This window comes from Cryptococcus neoformans (genome assembly GCF_000091045.1).
Source record: "Cryptococcus neoformans var. neoformans JEC21 chromosome 3 sequence".
Taxonomy (NCBI): domain Eukaryota; kingdom Fungi; phylum Basidiomycota; class Tremellomycetes; order Tremellales; family Cryptococcaceae; genus Cryptococcus; species Cryptococcus deneoformans.
This window is the reverse complement of record NC_006685.1, coordinates 689,343-703,700: the sequence shown is the minus strand read 5'-3', so window position 1 is coordinate 703,700 and position 14,358 is coordinate 689,343. Positions and strand designations below refer to the sequence as shown.

Here is a 14,358-nt window from a genome sequence, read left to right as displayed (position 1 = left end):
TGCTTCGCACTCCTCCGTCACGTCTCCTTAATTACCCACTCTACGTAAAATGTCCGACGAAACTAAACTGAGCTCCATCTCCTTTATTAGCATGCCCAAATTAAGGCCCGTAATTTTTCTTTAGCTTGCCTAATTCAATCTCCATCTTCTTCTTTATATTAGCATGTCTAGCTTTGGCTTGGCTGTCTAGCTCGTACTACCTTGTCTTCATACGTAGAGGCCGGCTGTAACCAGCAGTGGTGACTAACATTATTTACAAGGACCATGTAATATGGTGGGATCTTCGAGGATGTGATCTCCGTTTGGAATTTATTAAAGTGACCTCACTTTAAATATAATGTGTTCCCGAAACCATTTTCAGATATAGCTATACTATCAGTCGTTGGTATCACTAGTAAAGTGGATAGACATTATCACAAAGTGGTCACTATCGAGGACTAAAGAACGTCAAAGATGCCTGACTTAGTTGTGACCACCCAAGAGCTACGCCCCTCCAGTCCTGTCTATGGTCACGCGCGAACGATAATAAAGAATAGTCAGTGCTCTGCATTGGCCCGGATTAATGGCTGGTAACAGCAGGCTGATACGGGCTCAGATTTCGTGGCCATGGCAGGAGAATACGTCGGAACCACTCTTTTCATGCTATGTTGTCTTGGAGGTACCCAGTTAGTCATCTTCTGTGTTCTGACAATTACTTTACTCTACCTTGCGTTAACAACTACTGTACAGCGTTGCACTACTGCCAGAGAAGTCCGTGACGGGCGACTTGTCGCAGCCGCTAAACACTTCCAGCCTGTAAATAGACTTAGTCCCCTCAACCTTATCGTCTCTAACAATGAGACAATAGCTTTTACATTTCCTTGTCCATTGGGCTCTCTCTGACGGTTAATGTTTGGATTTTCTTTCGGGTTTCCGGAGGCTTATTCAACCCAGCCGTGTCGTTGGGGATGGTGCTTGCCGGGTGCTTGCCACCTATGAAAGGCGCCTTGTTAACAGTGGCCCAGGTTTTGGGTGGTATAACTGTAGGTTATTAGCAGATTTTGAATAGTGGGCACAACTTACGGTTTATTGTAGGGAGCGGCAATCATCAACGTCCTACTTCCGGGAGAGCTAAATGCTGGAACAACACTAGGTGGAGGAGCTTCTATTGCCCAGGGACTGTTCATTGAAGCCATCCTTACCGCGCTGTGAGTGGATTTCGCCTATTTGCGTGTTGGAAAATTTTCGTCAGCTAATGATGAGTACCTGACAGGCTAATGTTGACGGTTTTCTTTACGGCTGCCGAGAAGAATGAGGCAACATTCCTGTCTCCGCTTGCTATTGGGATGGCGCTTTTCGTGCGTTGAGACTGATCAGCTCCATGGCGAACTGACAGATCGATAGATTGCGGAGATGGTTGGAGTGCCATACAGTGGTGGAGCTTTGAATCCTGTCCGAAGCTTAGGACCAGCTGTGGTAACTCATAACTTCCCTGGATATCGTATGTTTTGTGGCTCCATGCTTGTACAGCAGACTGTAAACGCTGATCAACTGGCGGATGGTTAGATTGGATCTACTGGGTCGGTCCCGCCCTCGGGTCTGTTCTTGCGACATGCTTTTACTCTTTGCTCAAGTATCTTGAATATGAATCTGTCCCCGGACCCGGAGAAGCGCCCCACGTCCCTCCGTTTTGGCGCTTACCCGCTCGAGGGTATCTATCGACGTTGTCACACCCATTCGCGAAAAGAGCAAGCACTGGAACTTATTCCCATGAAGACGACCCAGAAAAGGGTTTACGATCTGGCAAAGATTCCCAAGCCAATACCGATAACCCAACAAGAGTAAACAGGCGTGGATCGGGTGATGCGGAGATTCAGAGTCCTGTTGAAGATGTGAGTTATATGTTTTCGTTTACTGTGAATTTGGTGCACGAGCGCTGATCATGAGAAGACGACGATGGCGAACGCAAGATTGGACAGAATCGAAATGCTATTGACACAATTGATGCAGGTGCGCACGTCCGAGGGTACGCAGAAATCACCTGCTGTATAAGGGGGAGCGAATCGGTAGTTATCACCACGGAAGAAAGATCATTCATTGCCTTTTTTTTGTCTTTTAGCCATTATAAATGTCATAAACCAGTACATGCAGATACACTATAATGTTGTCTAATACAGGCAATGTGAACATCGCTATCCCGTTTTGAACATCAGTACTTCATTTTAATGAAGGGCCTCAAAGAATAACATACTATTACACGTTTTCCGAATCGGATCATTTGGGATCAAAAAACCGTCTTCCAGCCTGATCTTTCGCGCGCTCCCAATCATCCGCCCAGTTATGCGAACCACTGTACGCAGTGCTTGGTGTATCCGTCCAATTCTCTACTCTCTGCTTGCTCTTTGCCATCATCGCCAAAGCTCGTTGACGTTCTGACTGATTTACATCGCCCTTTCTTGAGTTTCTTGCAGAGCTGAGAGATGCAGACTTTGAAATGGATGTTCCTTTACGCGACGCCGAAGAATGGGAGGCAAAGAGGGCATCTATGTTGGTCAGAGGGTCATTGCGACTTTTCGCTCGCGCATCCTTCCTCCGTTCTCTGTCTCTCCTCGCTTCAGCTTCCTCTCCAACCTCCTTTTCTTCGTATCGCTTCATGTCCCGATCCGTATACCAAGGATTTGTCTCCCGCTCTGGACGGGATAAATAGACTGTAAACGGGTCTTTCTCCTGCTCCTTTTTCTTTTTAGCTACCTCAGCCAAAGTGAGTTCTGGTTTACGGCTCGATTCCTGTGACCTGCGTAAGCTGTGGTTGATACATACCCGACCATAGAACGTACTCCTTTTTCAAATTGTGCAAAAAAATTGAAATGGCCACCTTCTTGTAAGTCCGCATGGTCGATGACATCTGATTTTTCTCTCCTCCGATCACTCTGGCTAGGGAAATCAAAATCCAAGCGTTCCCGTTTCTTCCTTTCCCTTTTCTCCTCCTTTATCTTCTTTTGGCGGTGTTTTTCCAACAGATCCGGGGTTGAATCGACCGCGTAACTGGAAGATGTTGATGGGAGATCTTCTTCCTGTTGATCATGGACTGACGGTGAATTGGCTCGACGGCGAAGCAGAGTGAGTCGGTGTTCGGCTTCCTGTTAAGTTTGTGAGCTATATTCACTTGTAGTTGATTTCTAAGTGACTGTACCTACATTATCGACCCTTTTTTGTTCTTTGGCTATTTCCTCTTCCTGTGCACGCGCTTCGTCTTGCCTTACTCGTTCCTTGTTCTTCTCGAGATAGGGGTGGTATGATTTGTGTCTAGATGTGTCAGAGACAGAATCTGGGCTTGAGATTGAACTTACTGTAGGATTTGCAGGCGAGGCATAGGTAAAAAATATTCCAATGGACACAGATGGTGGTAAGTTTAAGTGTATGTCACAGAAGCAGCGTTACTAAAATAGATGACTCTGGATGAAGAACGAATAGTCGGTGAATTGGCTTGAGTAAACGGAGTAGCGGGGGTGGAGGCAGGGGGTGATGAATTAGGCATGAGAGAAGTGAGGTCCCGCGCCTTACCGCCTAAAAGCATTTACGCGTGCCTAGATGAGTTTACAGAGTCGCGTAGGACGACGCGAGGGGCGTGCGCGGTGCTGTTGACCGTTGGACACTACACTGTCCTTCGCAGTGCTCTCTTTATCTTTCTCCTTTGCTTCCTGCTCTCCCCTCCTTCACCTTCCACCCTTTGCATTTGTGCAAACGACTCTAATCATTTTCATCATGTCAGATGGTATCGGTATCGCAAAGTACGTCAATCTCTGCTCAATCTACGCCCATCAACGCTTCGCTTCATTACTGACAACTTCGCAGTCTGCCAAATCAAGTGAGACGATTCGGCCAGAGAAACTTCAACCCAACCTGCTAACAATTACCACAGAGGCATAAGATCACAAGCCAGAGAGGCGCACATTTCACTATCATGGTTGTTGGTGAGTGCACTTCCATTCAGTTGCGAACAGGACCGTGCACACTCTTCCAGTACAGTGAGGCAAAAGCTGACTTTTCTTTAGGGCAATCTGGCTTGGGAAAAACGACGCTTATAAACACCCTCTTTGCGACTGAAATCTGCTCGCCGAGGAATTATCGCCAACGGTGGGTTTCATTTGAAGTAAAGTTGAAGTGATGTTGAAAACACTACTGCTAGGTTCGCAAAACAGCTGGATAAAACCACAGAGGTTGAAATTTTAAAGGCTGACCTTGAGGAACGCGGTTTCAATATTAAATTAACAGTCATTGACACTCCCGGATTTGGCGACTATGTCAATAATCGCGACTCATGGGGCCCTATTGTTGACTTTATTGACGACCAGCACGAATCTTATATGCGCCAGGAGCAACAGCCTTTCAGAAAAGAGAAGCAGGACTTGCGGATCCATGCGTGTCTGTATTTCATCAAACCGACTGGTACCACGTAAGTGGTTTATCATCAAATATCAGTTTCTTTTGGGTCTCATAAGATGGCAGGTTGAAACCACTTGATGTGGAGATCATGAAGAAGCTTGGTACACGAGTAAACCTGATCCCAGTCATCGCCAAGGCAGATACTATGACTCCTGAAGATCTCCACAACTTCAAAACCATTGTAACTCAAGTTTTCCCATCTCTGCTTATATTTTCGCTCATCTTTTCAGGTCCGTGAAACGGTCATTGCACAAAATATCTCCGTCTACACTCCGCCTGTAGACCTCGACGACGAAGCTGCGGCTGAGCATGCGCGAGCAATGCAAGCTGTTATGCCTTTCTCAATCATTGGTAGTACTCAGGATGTCACTACGCCTGACGGACGGGTGGTCAAGGGTAGAGAGTATTTGTGGGGTGTAGCCGAAGGTAGATCTGATCTGCATTGTCATCAGACGTTTGGCTGACCAATCTACAGTTGAGAATGAAGACCACTGCGACTTTAAAAAGCTCCGATCCCTTCTTATCCGCACATATATGCTTGACTTGATTACCTCCACGGAAGAAAAGCACTATGAAGCCTACCGCCTCGCACAAATGGAAACTCGCAAATTTGGCGAACCAAAGGTTAAAAAGTTGGATAACCCAAAGTACCGCGAGGAAGAGGAAACATTGAGGAAGAGGTTTACTGAACAGGTCAAGTTGGAGGAGGCCAGATTCAGACAATGGGAGCAACATGTAAGAGTGATTTACGGACTATGGCAACCGTGCTCACGCGAACGTAGCTTATTGCCGAGAGAGATCGTTTGAACAAGGATCTCGAGCAAGCCCACAGCGCTATCAAAGCTCTTGAGGTAGGTGTAATTTCGCCCTCTCTCTGCGGAAAAATGGCTGACATGTTCAGGCTGAACTGGACCAGGTGGCTGCCTACCATCGTCAAGGGGGGACTGTAGGTCGACGTTGAGCCAACGCTGGGAGAAGGTCGTGTGTGGAAGTTGTGTTTATTGCAGAGACTTTGAAACTTCAGCATGTCTTGTCTATGTTTATGATTTTTATGCCCCTTTCTCTTAACCCTGAACCGCCGAGCTGGATGCCCAATGCGCACTGATGAACTGTTTTTATTTTCGTTATTCCCCTTCGAAAAAGCAACAATGAAATCCGTATCTCGCTATCAGCTAGAATGTCCCAACGATAGAATCTGTAAAGGGCAAGATGTATACATGTCTAGCTGGATTTACAAGACAAAGTGACCAGATCATTCGAAGAAGGGGGACATTGATAGTAGTGGACATATTATGGGATATAAATACGACTGTAACCTTCGACCCTAAAAAATGCGTCATCAGCCATGGCCGGATCAAGGGAGCTCCTTCATACGTACTTTTTGCGACAACACGGGCACATGTGATTCTGCGCTGGGAGTCTTGCAGCCAAACTTTCCCTACAGTCGTTGCACACGGCCAAACATCTGGAGAAGGGGTCATTCCATGATACACCAGCGGAAGAAAAGAAAAAAAAAAAAAGAAGAAGAAGACGTTCGCGAGGAGGGATGGAAGGTGGGAAAGGAGGCTTACCTGCAAGGCCAGAGAATGGTATCTCTCATACTGACCATACAAACGACACAAGTGCGCTTTGTTTCCTCGTCTTCTTCTTCATAGCCTTTCATAGCTTGTCGTCTTTCATGCATAACGTCCCGAAGGCCCAAAACATTCTCATTATGCATTGAAACTAGGGATGGTAGTGCTGGAGTGTGCAAAGAGTCGGATGAATAGAGTGTCATGAGCGATGTGTAACGTTGTCGGGTAAGAGGAGCAGCTGTGCGTGATGTAAGGTGTGCAAGTAAGACTGGTTGAAAATCGTCACTCGACTGTCTGCCGTCGCTTTCAGTCGTCTGTGAGACGAGATCCCCATACAGCATTCCCCTCTGCTTCATTTCCTCCTCCTCTACGTCCATACCCTCGTCAAAGAGGTCCTCTTCTTCTTCTTCTTCTTCATTGGCATCGGCTATACTCATCTGCTCGGAATCTGAATCATCAGACATCTCTTGGATCCATTCTTCATCATCTTCTATTTCTCCATCCACATCCTTCAGGAGATAGTCCGCATATGTCCACATTTCTCGCCTAGGTTGTCGATTTCTTTGAATAGTTGCGGTGGAACCACCATGGTCTCGTAGGCTGACGCTAGTGCTCGTTCCTCTTGTGTATCCAGTCCTGTGCAGATTGGCGGTATGGGCCAATTGATGACTAGACTCTCCTGACCCGGATATTTGTTCAATGATGGCGGACGCTCTCGCTCTCAGTCTCGCTCTCTCACGTGCACGAATGTTCTCTGGCGGTTCCCTCCATGCGTCGCGCCGCCAAAACTTCCAGCTTCGAGGACCATACCACCATCTCGCTCGCCAGATTTTTGCACCCAATCTAAACATGCTTCGACCGACTCGGGTAGACATGATGAACCGGATCAGAGCCGATAGGATGGCGGTGAACAGAGCACGCGCAAATGCGCGGACTTCTCGCCACTGCGGATTGAGGCGCTCGGAATCCTCGGCTTCAGATACTTTGATATTACTGATTTCGGTGCAAAAGCCGGGCGTAGGGCTGTGCTGCAGGAGGCCATGGTGGAATTCGCTGCCGTCAGAAGTTATTTCGACCCAAGGTGCTTCTGGCTTGTCAATGTTGGCGAGCTCGTTTCTCAGTCCAGACAAGGAGGTGGCTTCGATACACGCCGTACCAATCTTGAGGAGGGTAACGCCAAAGTCGTCTCGACGATCAGGGATAACGCCCTCATGAGGGAGCAAGGAAGTGAGAGAGGGGATATAGCCATATGAAAAGATAAAGGTGATGGCTCTTAGGATGACGGTAGATAAAATTACCACAGAGAGGAAGAGCGCAAGCTAGTGATAGAGCATGAGTATGATGTCTAGAACGCCACTTTATAGTCTTTTATATCACGCACGAAATACCAAGTAGGACTCACCATATGAGTGAGGAATGTGAAACTCGGGAATCTCAGAGGCGAACTGAAAAGGACATAGGCAAAGTGCACTACGCCGACGATGCCGCATACAGAAGTAGGCAGGAGGACATTGTCTCGTAGGGTCAGGGAGAGTTCGAGGATTTGTAACCAAGTTAACTGTGGCACGGATTTTTCAGCTATGCAAGTTTCCTTGATATTCTTTATGGACCTACTTCAGTCAGGCTAAGCCATAGTTGGAATAACGCATGGGCGTCTGGCCTTCCATGCGCCACGGCCCGTTCTGTGTGTTGGTGTGTGAGAGGGGACGAGTACAGGTGCATCATGAACGAATAGCCCGTCTTCGCGGTGTCAGCAAGAGTAATGAGACGCCGTGTTCAAAGAAGAAAAGAGCTTACGAGATTGAAACTGGCTGCAACATCGCGCCTTCGGCTGCAAGTTGAGTTGACACATATCAGTCACGGCTGCGTGGTCGAACGGATGGTGAAAACGTACATTGTATCTAAGCCGTTGGCGATTCCACTGCAGAGCAGCCCGACGCACACACTCACAAATACCTGCCAGCAGATATCGTTCATCTCCATCTCGCCAGCCCAATTTCCAAGGCGACTGGTGGCCCTTCTCCACATCGCTGTAGTGCGATCGTGCTGGAATTCGGGCCAGAGTCCGATGACCTGGATGAGAAGGACGGTGAACAATATCCAAGCCCGGAGCAGGCAGACGATTCCAGGCAGTCGGATGTAGCGGGCAGCGTCTGGAGAAGTGAAAAAGTCCGAGACGCTGGCTCGAAGCCGATAGAAGTAGGAGGGATTTATGGGGCGTGGATGGTCGTCAGGCGGCGGCTGGCGGGGGCGGCGGACGGTATGGTGTATGCGGTTGAGAAGTATGCCCTATGATAAGATCAGCAGAGGCGGCATGGTCCGCAGAGGCAGGGCACGCACCATGAGGATAAGAGTGACGCCGTATCCGCTGCCTACGAAGCTGAGCGCAGGTGTGGGCTCGGGCGCGGGGGCCGGGTCGAAGTTGGGGCTGGCGTCGGAGGCCGGGGTGGGGGAGTGGGAAGGCGGAGGGGCGGCGGGGAATGCATAGACGAGGCGGTGGAGGAGGAGCGAGGCCCTGTTTCCGAGCTGGGCGAGGAGAGGCATGGCGGGCGTTGGTGTATGTAGTGTGTATAGCAGGGAACAGAACAACGAAGCCGAAACAGGTTCGCGCCTCGTTGCCGCCAAGCCCCCCGCGACCCGGGCATCGCCGAGCCGAGAGTGGAGGTCGCTTAAGGCGGAGGTCGCCGGCCAGTGGCGGCATGTGGGTATTTACAACATATTTTGCGGGCGGCGGGAAGAGAACAACAACAGACTTCCTCGCACATAGCATGGAGCACCCCCCTCTGCCCCTCGACGTCCTCTCAAACGTCGCAGCCCTCATCCCGCCGCCCTACTACCCATGGCCACACCCTGCTGCCCAGACCACAGCCACAACCCCGGCCCCCGACGTTATCCGCAACCTCGACCCAGCCCCCGCGCCACTCCAGACTGATCTCCAGGCAATCTCTGCCATCACCCGCGCCTCCTCCCGGCTCCTCGAGGCGGCGCGGCCATGGCTCTGGGAGGACGTCGACGTCAAGACAGGCAGGGGATGGCTCGCCATCGTCAACGCCCTCACAGAGGAGGTCATCGAACAGGACGTCGAGAGTCTCACCCCCATCGCTGGCTCCGCACCCGCCTCGGATGGGACTGGCAGCGGACGGGCCACACCCGTGCCCCCCCAGGAGCCTCCGAGGCAGCCAGGCACCATACCACAGGCCACACACGCTTACACGTCCTCTTCTTCCTCCGCCCTTCCTTTCCCCATCGCTTCAGGCCCTGGTCATGTGGCTTCCGGCAGCAGCGCTTATCCCCAGATGTCTACAAGCCCCCCACAACCCACGCACATACACCAGCTTCTAACCCCCCCCACGTCACGTAACACGTCACCTCGCGCACGCACCAGCCCCGCCTTGCCACCCATCCTCACCAACCCGCAGCCTCGTGCCGAGCAGAGCCCCAGCCCCGGGCCACCTGCGCCGCCTGGTCCCTCTGCGCCGCCTGGTCCTCCTGGCCCGTCGACCGGTCCGGGACCTTCGAATGGTGTCTCCCCGTCTGCTGTCGCACGCACAAAGCTTCGAGGACGTTCACGTTCCCCACGGCGCAGCGTCGGTTTCGACACTGAAGGCATTCAGGCTGTATTGGAGCGTAGCCGATCAGCCAGCTCTCATCGATCAAACGGTCCTAGCGGCTCGGTTCGCGGCGCCTTTATGCACCGCCGTACAAGCCTCTCCCGTTCACGGACATGGCATGATGGCCCACGTGACGAAGAGGAGGACGAAGACGAGGACGAAGTGATGCCTCTTACGGGGCCGCCCGCCAGGTACAAGGCAGGTGTCATCACTCCTCGATTGTTGCCAGCAGAAAGGGAAACTGCGAACGCCGACCTTTTGCCTCCTCCGGGACCGTACATTAGGCATCTCAACTTTACCAATTTCAGAACTATCGGGAGCAGAAGGAGTCAGGAAGAGGCAGTTCGGGGACGTTTTGTCACCGCTGGAAGACTTGAGGGTGTCATAAAGGTAAGCCCCCTCATCGTCGTTCGCCATGAGATAAGCCCTAACATAACCTTTGTAGAATGCTCCCAACCTTGTGTCTTTGTGTATGACCGAATACGTCGATTCATCGTTATCCTACCCAGTCATTGAAGAAATTTTCTTCAGGGGATCCCGGCGTCCGCGCTACCGTTCACCGTCCCTTACCCGTACTCGCTCCCTGTCCATCGGTCAACCTCCCTCGGTCACATCCACCGCTCATGATCAACTTGATCCTCCTCGTCCCGAGTACGTCCCCTACGAGGACGAGACTGAGGACCAAAAGTGGAACCGCCGAGCCATGTTTACCCCCCTCGAGGCACTTGACCTCACTGGGTGCGTCAGCCAAGCATTTACAGAGGCCATGCAAAAGTTTTACAATACTTGGCTGGCACCAGACGATGAGACGGAGGATGAGGAAGAAGAGCGAGGTAGAGGCAGATGGCGTGGTAGAGGGAAAAGGGCCCATTCACCTGATGCGACAGAGGACGATAGTGACACCCATAGCCATTCAGTCTCTAGGGACAGACAGTCACATAGGCGTCCTCCCAGATTCCGAGCTATGCGCCGCTTGTGTCTCCGTATGTGTACTTCGCTCGATTCTCAAATCATCGCGTCCCTTGTATGGTCCTTCCCTTGCTTGACCCACCTGGACCTGTCAAACACGCGTGTGCCCGACGAACTTCTCAACTATCTCACCGACTATTGCCCACGCGCATTCCGCCTCACATCCCTCAGCTTGGCGCGCTGCCCAAGACTCAACTCTTATGCTGTCGTTGACTTTCTCTGCCGCTCGCCCGCCGTCAGGGATCTCGTCGATCTCAATTTGTATGTAAATCCTACTCAGGGAAAGGCTATTGAGTCCGATGCGTTGATGCGGCTCATTACCGAGGCGCCTTGCATGCGTTCCGGTCGATTGAGGTATCTCGATCTTTCCTCCGCCAAGTTCACGCCCGCCCACCTCGCCGCCGACGTCTTCCCGCCGCAAGCTAGCTTGATCTCACTCGGTCTTTCTCACATCCCCACTCTGGGTTTGACCCCCATTGCCGATTTTTTGCTCAGCGTGGCGTTCAATGTTGAGATCCTCACTCTTGTCGGTACTGCCACAACGTCTTCCCTTGACCCATCCCGCTCGCCATTGCAAATCACTCTCGAGCTGCACTCTCGTCTCATCAACCCTCTGACAACTATTCCTTTCTCCCTGTCGAGCCTTTACCTCTCCCCCGGGAGCGGTACGCCGGCCAACTTGAACCCTGGCCCGACGAGGTTAAGAGTCATCGAGTTGATTGGGCCGGTCAGGAGAAGTATTGCGCCAGACGGTAATGGCGAATGGAAAGTTGTAAAGTCAAAGGGAAGTCGAGGCTGGTACGTCGATCAGTCTGCTGGCTGGCGCCGAGTCCAACCTCCTCTGTCACCATCACCATTGTCCCCTGCATCAGAGAGCGGGGCGATGGACGAAGGTGATACGGAAGCGCAATGGGAGTTTGTCCGTCATTTGCCCAAAGCGCACCCGCGCAGGGCCTGGCTCAATAAGCTGAGTGAAGCTTCAGGAAGAGTCGGAAGTAACGTTGGGTGGCATTCGAGGAAAATGGAAGTAGTCAGAGGGATGGGAATGATGGGGCGTGAGGAAGGGATGGCAGGTGCCGGGGCATTCGCGTTTGAAGAGTAAATCTATATAGTTGTAGCGTACTCCAAGGCCAGTACTTTCGAATAGGGTCACGCCGTGGGCCAAACTTCCATCATGATCCTTCATACATAGCATTTTATATTGTTTACTGGTATATATGTTTATATTATCTAACCAACCTCTGTGCAAAAATTCCAGACTTTGTGAGGATGGTCATGATTGCCGGCCATGATGGCATACTACCCAAATAATTACTATATATCACCAAGGGTACCAATGATGCTGGATAATGATGCAGCTACCATTATGACCTTCATTGCTGAGAGAGCCGTGCTCGTGATACTATTATAATATCGTGATCAGCAGTTTCCTTGTTTGACACACGGGCCTTTTCTGCATTTTTGATACTACAGCGTATCATGAATGTTAAATTTTAAGCATAGATAAAATATAATCGAAAGCGTGCCAATGTTTTAGTAGGTAAACCCATGACATGATAGCCAGCTCACCAACCCCACCCCATGCGCTTCATTACACCCACACAAATTCACTTTCAAGGAAAAGAGTGAGACAGATTCCATCTCGCACCATCGCAAGTATGTATCAAAATATACGTAGATATATCGTCCATGAGTGCCACAACAGCATGCTTACATCTACGATCTATAGAAAAAATGCGTCTCCACTCTACTCCTTCTTCCCCCGCTTGCTGTGCGACGCTGCAGCGCGCTCCTCAATGATACCCTCCTTTTCGAGCTTTTCCATCTCGCGCTTTTCAACAGCTGCACGTTCCTTGACACCGGCAGCAGCAACACGAGCCTTGTAAGCGTGGTACTGCGCAGACAACATTAGCATGCCATTCGTTTATCCGCCAAGTCGAAAAAAAAAGACGGTATTACTTACCTTGACATCAGTGCCAAAGTAGTAATCCCACCACCTGAAACTGGTAGAGAAGCATGAAGTGAAAGTGGCATGGTGGAAATCGTGGTGGTCGGCACCGGCCCAGAAGGGGAGGAAGTGTCGGAGAGACCAAGGGAAGTCGTAGCCAGAATGAGCGTCGACTGCTTGCCAGAGACGAAGAGTGATCCAAACGTAGACGGTGAGGATGTGAAGGTCATTCCTGAATACAGCGTACAAGAATGGTCCAGAGATCGTTCCTTGCGCGAGGATCAAAACTTCAAGAGGATGGGCATATTCGGCGGCCTATACGATATTAAGCGGAGGACTCAAGAGATGAAAAAGATGCGAGTAACTCACGATACCAATAGGAGCAGAGAACTCGTGGTGGAGCTTGTGAATGTGCTTGTACAAAGGACCATAGTGCAAAGCCCTGTGAGCCCAGTAATGGAAAGTGTCTTCAAAGACGAAGAAAAAGGCGATTTGCGCAGCCATAAGACCGATAGATGAAAAAGGTATTTCGTAAGTCTTCATTCCGAACAAGCAACAGATAGGGTGGAAGGCGAGGATAAGGGGAGCTTCACAGGTGAAGTGAGTGAGAAGAACGACCTTGGTGCATTTGAGGATTTGCGCGCGAGAGACGTGCTTGTTCTGCATGATGATGAGCAACGGCCACAGCTTGTAATGTGAATCCGACGTACAGGCTGAAGCTTCCACTTTTGGAAGTAGGGCATAGCATCGATGATGAGCCAAGGGATACACCGTCCAAAATAGACAATCTACAGGCGGTCAGTGTGTATTCGCCAACGGTCAGTGCGATTTCGCCAACGCACTTCGTGGAGCAAAAAGCTCATCAAGCCGGTGGCAATGATGGGGTTGCCGACCCAGACGTAGTAGGATGCCCATAATCTCTCGAGCCAGTTGAGGGCGGCAAAGTCGACACCTGGATAGAGGGTGTTTTGCGCGGTGGTGGCATTGACAATGGTCAGAGAATCTGAGGCGCCGGGGATGTACTTGTCGAGCAGGTCAAAGGCGGCTGCAGCGGCCATGTTGGGTGGAGTGCGAGGGGCGGATGGGGGGGGGGGGAGAGGGTGCGGGAAGATGGGCGATTTATAAAGGACGTCGGGGTGAATCGGACACAAAAAAAAAAAAGTGGAACGACGCCAGGCGACGACGCGGCAAATTCCAGCAAAAACAACAGTGGTACGATCCTCGGACTCTCAAAATATCTCCGCATTTCGTTCCGCACCCCTTAACGAGCTCCTATAAACAACAACAAACGCCATTCCTCTTCCGAATTTATACGAAAGCAATGGAAAACCCACACGAAGCAGAGCAGGCTGTACTGCTAGAGCGAATTATAAAAAATGTCGTACGTTGGCACCATTCGGAAGATGCATCCATACTTCCGCTGACTGCTTCGTCTAGGACAAGTCAAACGAAGCGATTATCGAATTAAATCACTGCCTCAAAGTATGTTTACTGGCCCTGCCTTGGCGCCATGGTCAAAAGTTTGTCGTATGACACGTTAAGCTGACGCGACTCGCAAGGAATACCTTGACTCTGCTGGAGCCATTCACATCACGTCTCAACTCTTCTCCAACTATTCGCGTAATGTGCTATATAATCTCGAGACAGTCAACAAGCTTCCCAAGCCTGTTTAATGCAATTCGCAGAGCGTTATAGACATGAGGTGATGGGCATTAAGTGTATTTACCATGTTGTAAGGATAGATTTACATTACTGAGCATGGACTTTTGACCGATCAGCGGCCAGCGCAGGGGTCGCGTCGTTTGCACACTGTTATGAAACGAACATCATA

The 14,358-nt window shown here is 50.6% G+C and overlaps 7 protein-coding genes across 8 annotated transcripts; 4 read left to right on the top strand and 3 right to left on the bottom strand.

Moving 5' to 3' along the window:
• The first annotated feature begins 378 nt into the window (after nucleotides 1-378).
• On the top strand, nucleotides 379-2,157 carry CNC02450 (water channel, putative). Its single transcript, XM_569534.1, has 9 exons — nucleotides 379-535; nucleotides 596-665; nucleotides 730-795; nucleotides 848-1,022; nucleotides 1,075-1,187; nucleotides 1,253-1,337; nucleotides 1,384-1,480; nucleotides 1,546-1,871; nucleotides 1,930-2,157. Exons 1-9 carry the CDS (start codon nucleotides 454-456, stop codon nucleotides 2,029-2,031), a joined length of 1,116 nt encoding a protein of 371 aa, XP_569534.1. The 5' UTR covers nucleotides 379-453; the 3' UTR covers nucleotides 2,032-2,157.
• On the bottom strand, nucleotides 2,057-3,425 carry CNC02445 (hypothetical protein). Its single transcript, XM_024658938.1, has 5 exons — nucleotides 3,330-3,425; nucleotides 3,177-3,285; nucleotides 2,817-3,119; nucleotides 2,231-2,766; nucleotides 2,057-2,171 (listed from the first exon to the last, which is right to left on the bottom strand). Exons 1-4 carry the CDS (start codon nucleotides 3,350-3,352, stop codon nucleotides 2,254-2,256), a joined length of 948 nt encoding a protein of 315 aa, XP_024514276.1. The 5' UTR covers nucleotides 3,353-3,425; the 3' UTR covers nucleotides 2,057-2,171; nucleotides 2,231-2,253.
• A 257-nt stretch (nucleotides 3,426-3,682) lies between these two features.
• CNC02440 (cytokinesis-related protein, putative) lies at nucleotides 3,683-5,673 on the top strand. Its single transcript, XM_569532.2, has 10 exons — nucleotides 3,683-3,770; nucleotides 3,835-3,847; nucleotides 3,902-3,953; nucleotides 4,035-4,116; nucleotides 4,169-4,435; nucleotides 4,489-4,606; nucleotides 4,656-4,851; nucleotides 4,901-5,160; nucleotides 5,208-5,276; nucleotides 5,327-5,673. Exons 1-10 carry the CDS (start codon nucleotides 3,745-3,747, stop codon nucleotides 5,384-5,386), a joined length of 1,143 nt encoding a protein of 380 aa, XP_569532.1. The 5' UTR covers nucleotides 3,683-3,744; the 3' UTR covers nucleotides 5,387-5,673.
• CNC02430 (hypothetical protein) lies at nucleotides 5,630-8,555 on the bottom strand. Of its 2 annotated transcripts, none has more exons than XM_024656730.1 (8): nucleotides 8,340-8,555; nucleotides 7,894-8,288; nucleotides 7,797-7,830; nucleotides 7,614-7,739; nucleotides 7,381-7,557; nucleotides 5,997-7,318; nucleotides 5,804-5,890; nucleotides 5,630-5,749 (listed from the first exon to the last, which is right to left on the bottom strand). In XM_024656730.1, the coding sequence occupies exons 1-8, from the start codon at nucleotides 8,541-8,543 to the stop codon at nucleotides 5,716-5,718; spliced, it is 2,379 nt and encodes a 792-aa protein (XP_024512392.1). In that variant the 5' UTR covers nucleotides 8,544-8,555; the 3' UTR covers nucleotides 5,630-5,715. The 2 variants fall into 2 exon arrangements, with proteins under 2 accessions (XP_024512392.1, XP_569530.1); XM_569530.2 differs by having other exon boundaries at nucleotides 7,402-7,557.
• Nucleotides 8,556-8,755: 200 nt separating this feature from the next.
• On the top strand, nucleotides 8,756-11,959 carry CNC02420 (hypothetical protein). Its single transcript, XM_024656729.1, has 2 exons — nucleotides 8,756-10,000; nucleotides 10,056-11,959. Exons 1-2 carry the CDS (start codon nucleotides 8,768-8,770, stop codon nucleotides 11,679-11,681), a joined length of 2,859 nt encoding a protein of 952 aa, XP_024512390.1. The 5' UTR covers nucleotides 8,756-8,767; the 3' UTR covers nucleotides 11,682-11,959.
• Nucleotides 11,960-12,194: 235 nt separating this feature from the next.
• Nucleotides 12,195-13,604, bottom strand: CNC02410 (C-4 methyl sterol oxidase, putative). The gene is made up of 5 exons (XM_569526.2): nucleotides 13,370-13,604; nucleotides 13,238-13,315; nucleotides 12,897-13,187; nucleotides 12,543-12,842; nucleotides 12,195-12,473 (listed from the first exon to the last, which is right to left on the bottom strand). The coding sequence occupies exons 1-5, from the start codon at nucleotides 13,583-13,585 to the stop codon at nucleotides 12,327-12,329; spliced, it is 1,032 nt and encodes a 343-aa protein (XP_569526.1). The 5' UTR covers nucleotides 13,586-13,604; the 3' UTR covers nucleotides 12,195-12,326.
• Nucleotides 13,605-13,807: 203 nt separating this feature from the next.
• On the top strand, nucleotides 13,808-14,356 carry CNC02405 (hypothetical protein). Its single transcript, XM_024658937.1, has 4 exons — nucleotides 13,808-13,908; nucleotides 13,965-14,009; nucleotides 14,087-14,259; nucleotides 14,313-14,356. Exons 1-3 carry the CDS (start codon nucleotides 13,849-13,851, stop codon nucleotides 14,198-14,200), a joined length of 219 nt encoding a protein of 72 aa, XP_024514275.1. The 5' UTR covers nucleotides 13,808-13,848; the 3' UTR covers nucleotides 14,201-14,259; nucleotides 14,313-14,356.
• The last annotated feature ends 2 nt before the right edge of the window (nucleotides 14,357-14,358 follow it).

What these genes read in the sequence shown, in the direction of transcription:
- CNC02445 (XM_024658938.1), bottom strand. Translation starts at nt 3,352, where the DNA reads ATGCCTCGCCTGCAAATCCTACA. An exon ending in CCTCGCCTGCAAATCCTACA is followed by an intron (nt 3,286 to 3,329) that starts GTAAGTTCAATC and finishes TGACACATCTAG; the next exon opens with ACACAAATCATACCACCCCT. An exon ending in AACAAAAAAGGGTCGATAAT is followed by an intron (nt 3,120 to 3,176) that starts GTAGGTACAGTC and finishes CAAACTTAACAG; the next exon opens with GAAGCCGAACACCGACTCAC.
- CNC02420 (XM_024656729.1), top strand. Translation starts at nt 8,768, where the DNA reads ATGGAGCACCCCCCTCTGCCCCTCGACGTCCTCTCAAACGTCGCAGCC. An exon ending in GACTTGAGGGTGTCATAAAG is followed by an intron (nt 10,001 to 10,055) that starts GTAAGCCCCCTC and finishes TAACCTTTGTAG; the next exon opens with AATGCTCCCAACCTTGTGTC.
- CNC02430 (XM_024656730.1), bottom strand. Translation starts at nt 8,543, where the DNA reads ATGCCTCTCCTCGCCCAGCTCGGAAACAGGGCCTCGCTCCTCCTCCAC. An exon ending in TTGCAGCCAGTTTCAATCTC is followed by an intron (nt 7,740 to 7,796) that starts GTAAGCTCTTTT and finishes GACACCGCGAAG; the next exon opens with ACGGGCTATTCGTTCATGAT. An exon ending in ACCATTCTCTGGCCTTGCAG is followed by an intron (nt 5,891 to 5,996) that starts GTAAGCCTCCTT and finishes CCCCTTCTCCAG; the next exon opens with ATGTTTGGCCGTGTGCAACG.
- CNC02410 (XM_569526.2), bottom strand. Translation starts at nt 13,585, where the DNA reads ATGGCCGCTGCAGCCGCCTTTGACCTGCTCGACAAGTACATCCCCGGC. An exon ending in TCTCTGCTCCTATTGGTATC is followed by an intron (nt 12,843 to 12,896) that starts GTGAGTTACTCG and finishes AATATCGTATAG; the next exon opens with GCCGCCGAATATGCCCATCC. An exon ending in ACTTTGGCACTGATGTCAAG is followed by an intron (nt 12,474 to 12,542) that starts GTAAGTAATACC and finishes TTGTCTGCGCAG; the next exon opens with TACCACGCTTACAAGGCTCG.
- CNC02405 (XM_024658937.1), top strand. Translation starts at nt 13,849, where the DNA reads ATGGAAAACCCACACGAAGCAGAGCAGGCTGTACTGCTAGAGCGAATT. An exon ending in AGCGAATTATAAAAAATGTC is followed by an intron (nt 13,909 to 13,964) that starts GTACGTTGGCAC and finishes TGCTTCGTCTAG; the next exon opens with GACAAGTCAAACGAAGCGAT. An exon ending in AATTAAATCACTGCCTCAAA is followed by an intron (nt 14,010 to 14,086) that starts GTATGTTTACTG and finishes GCGACTCGCAAG; the next exon opens with GAATACCTTGACTCTGCTGG.
- CNC02450 (XM_569534.1), top strand. Translation starts at nt 454, where the DNA reads ATGCCTGACTTAGTTGTGACCACCCAAGAGCTACGCCCCTCCAGTCCT. An exon ending in CTATTGGGATGGCGCTTTTC is followed by an intron (nt 1,338 to 1,383) that starts GTGCGTTGAGAC and finishes ACAGATCGATAG; the next exon opens with ATTGCGGAGATGGTTGGAGT. An exon ending in TTCAGAGTCCTGTTGAAGAT is followed by an intron (nt 1,872 to 1,929) that starts GTGAGTTATATG and finishes GATCATGAGAAG; the next exon opens with ACGACGATGGCGAACGCAAG.
- CNC02440 (XM_569532.2), top strand. Translation starts at nt 3,745, where the DNA reads ATGTCAGATGGTATCGGTATCGCAAA. An exon ending in CCGAGGAATTATCGCCAACG is followed by an intron (nt 4,117 to 4,168) that starts GTGGGTTTCATT and finishes CACTACTGCTAG; the next exon opens with GTTCGCAAAACAGCTGGATA. An exon ending in TTTGTGGGGTGTAGCCGAAG is followed by an intron (nt 4,852 to 4,900) that starts GTAGATCTGATC and finishes ACCAATCTACAG; the next exon opens with TTGAGAATGAAGACCACTGC.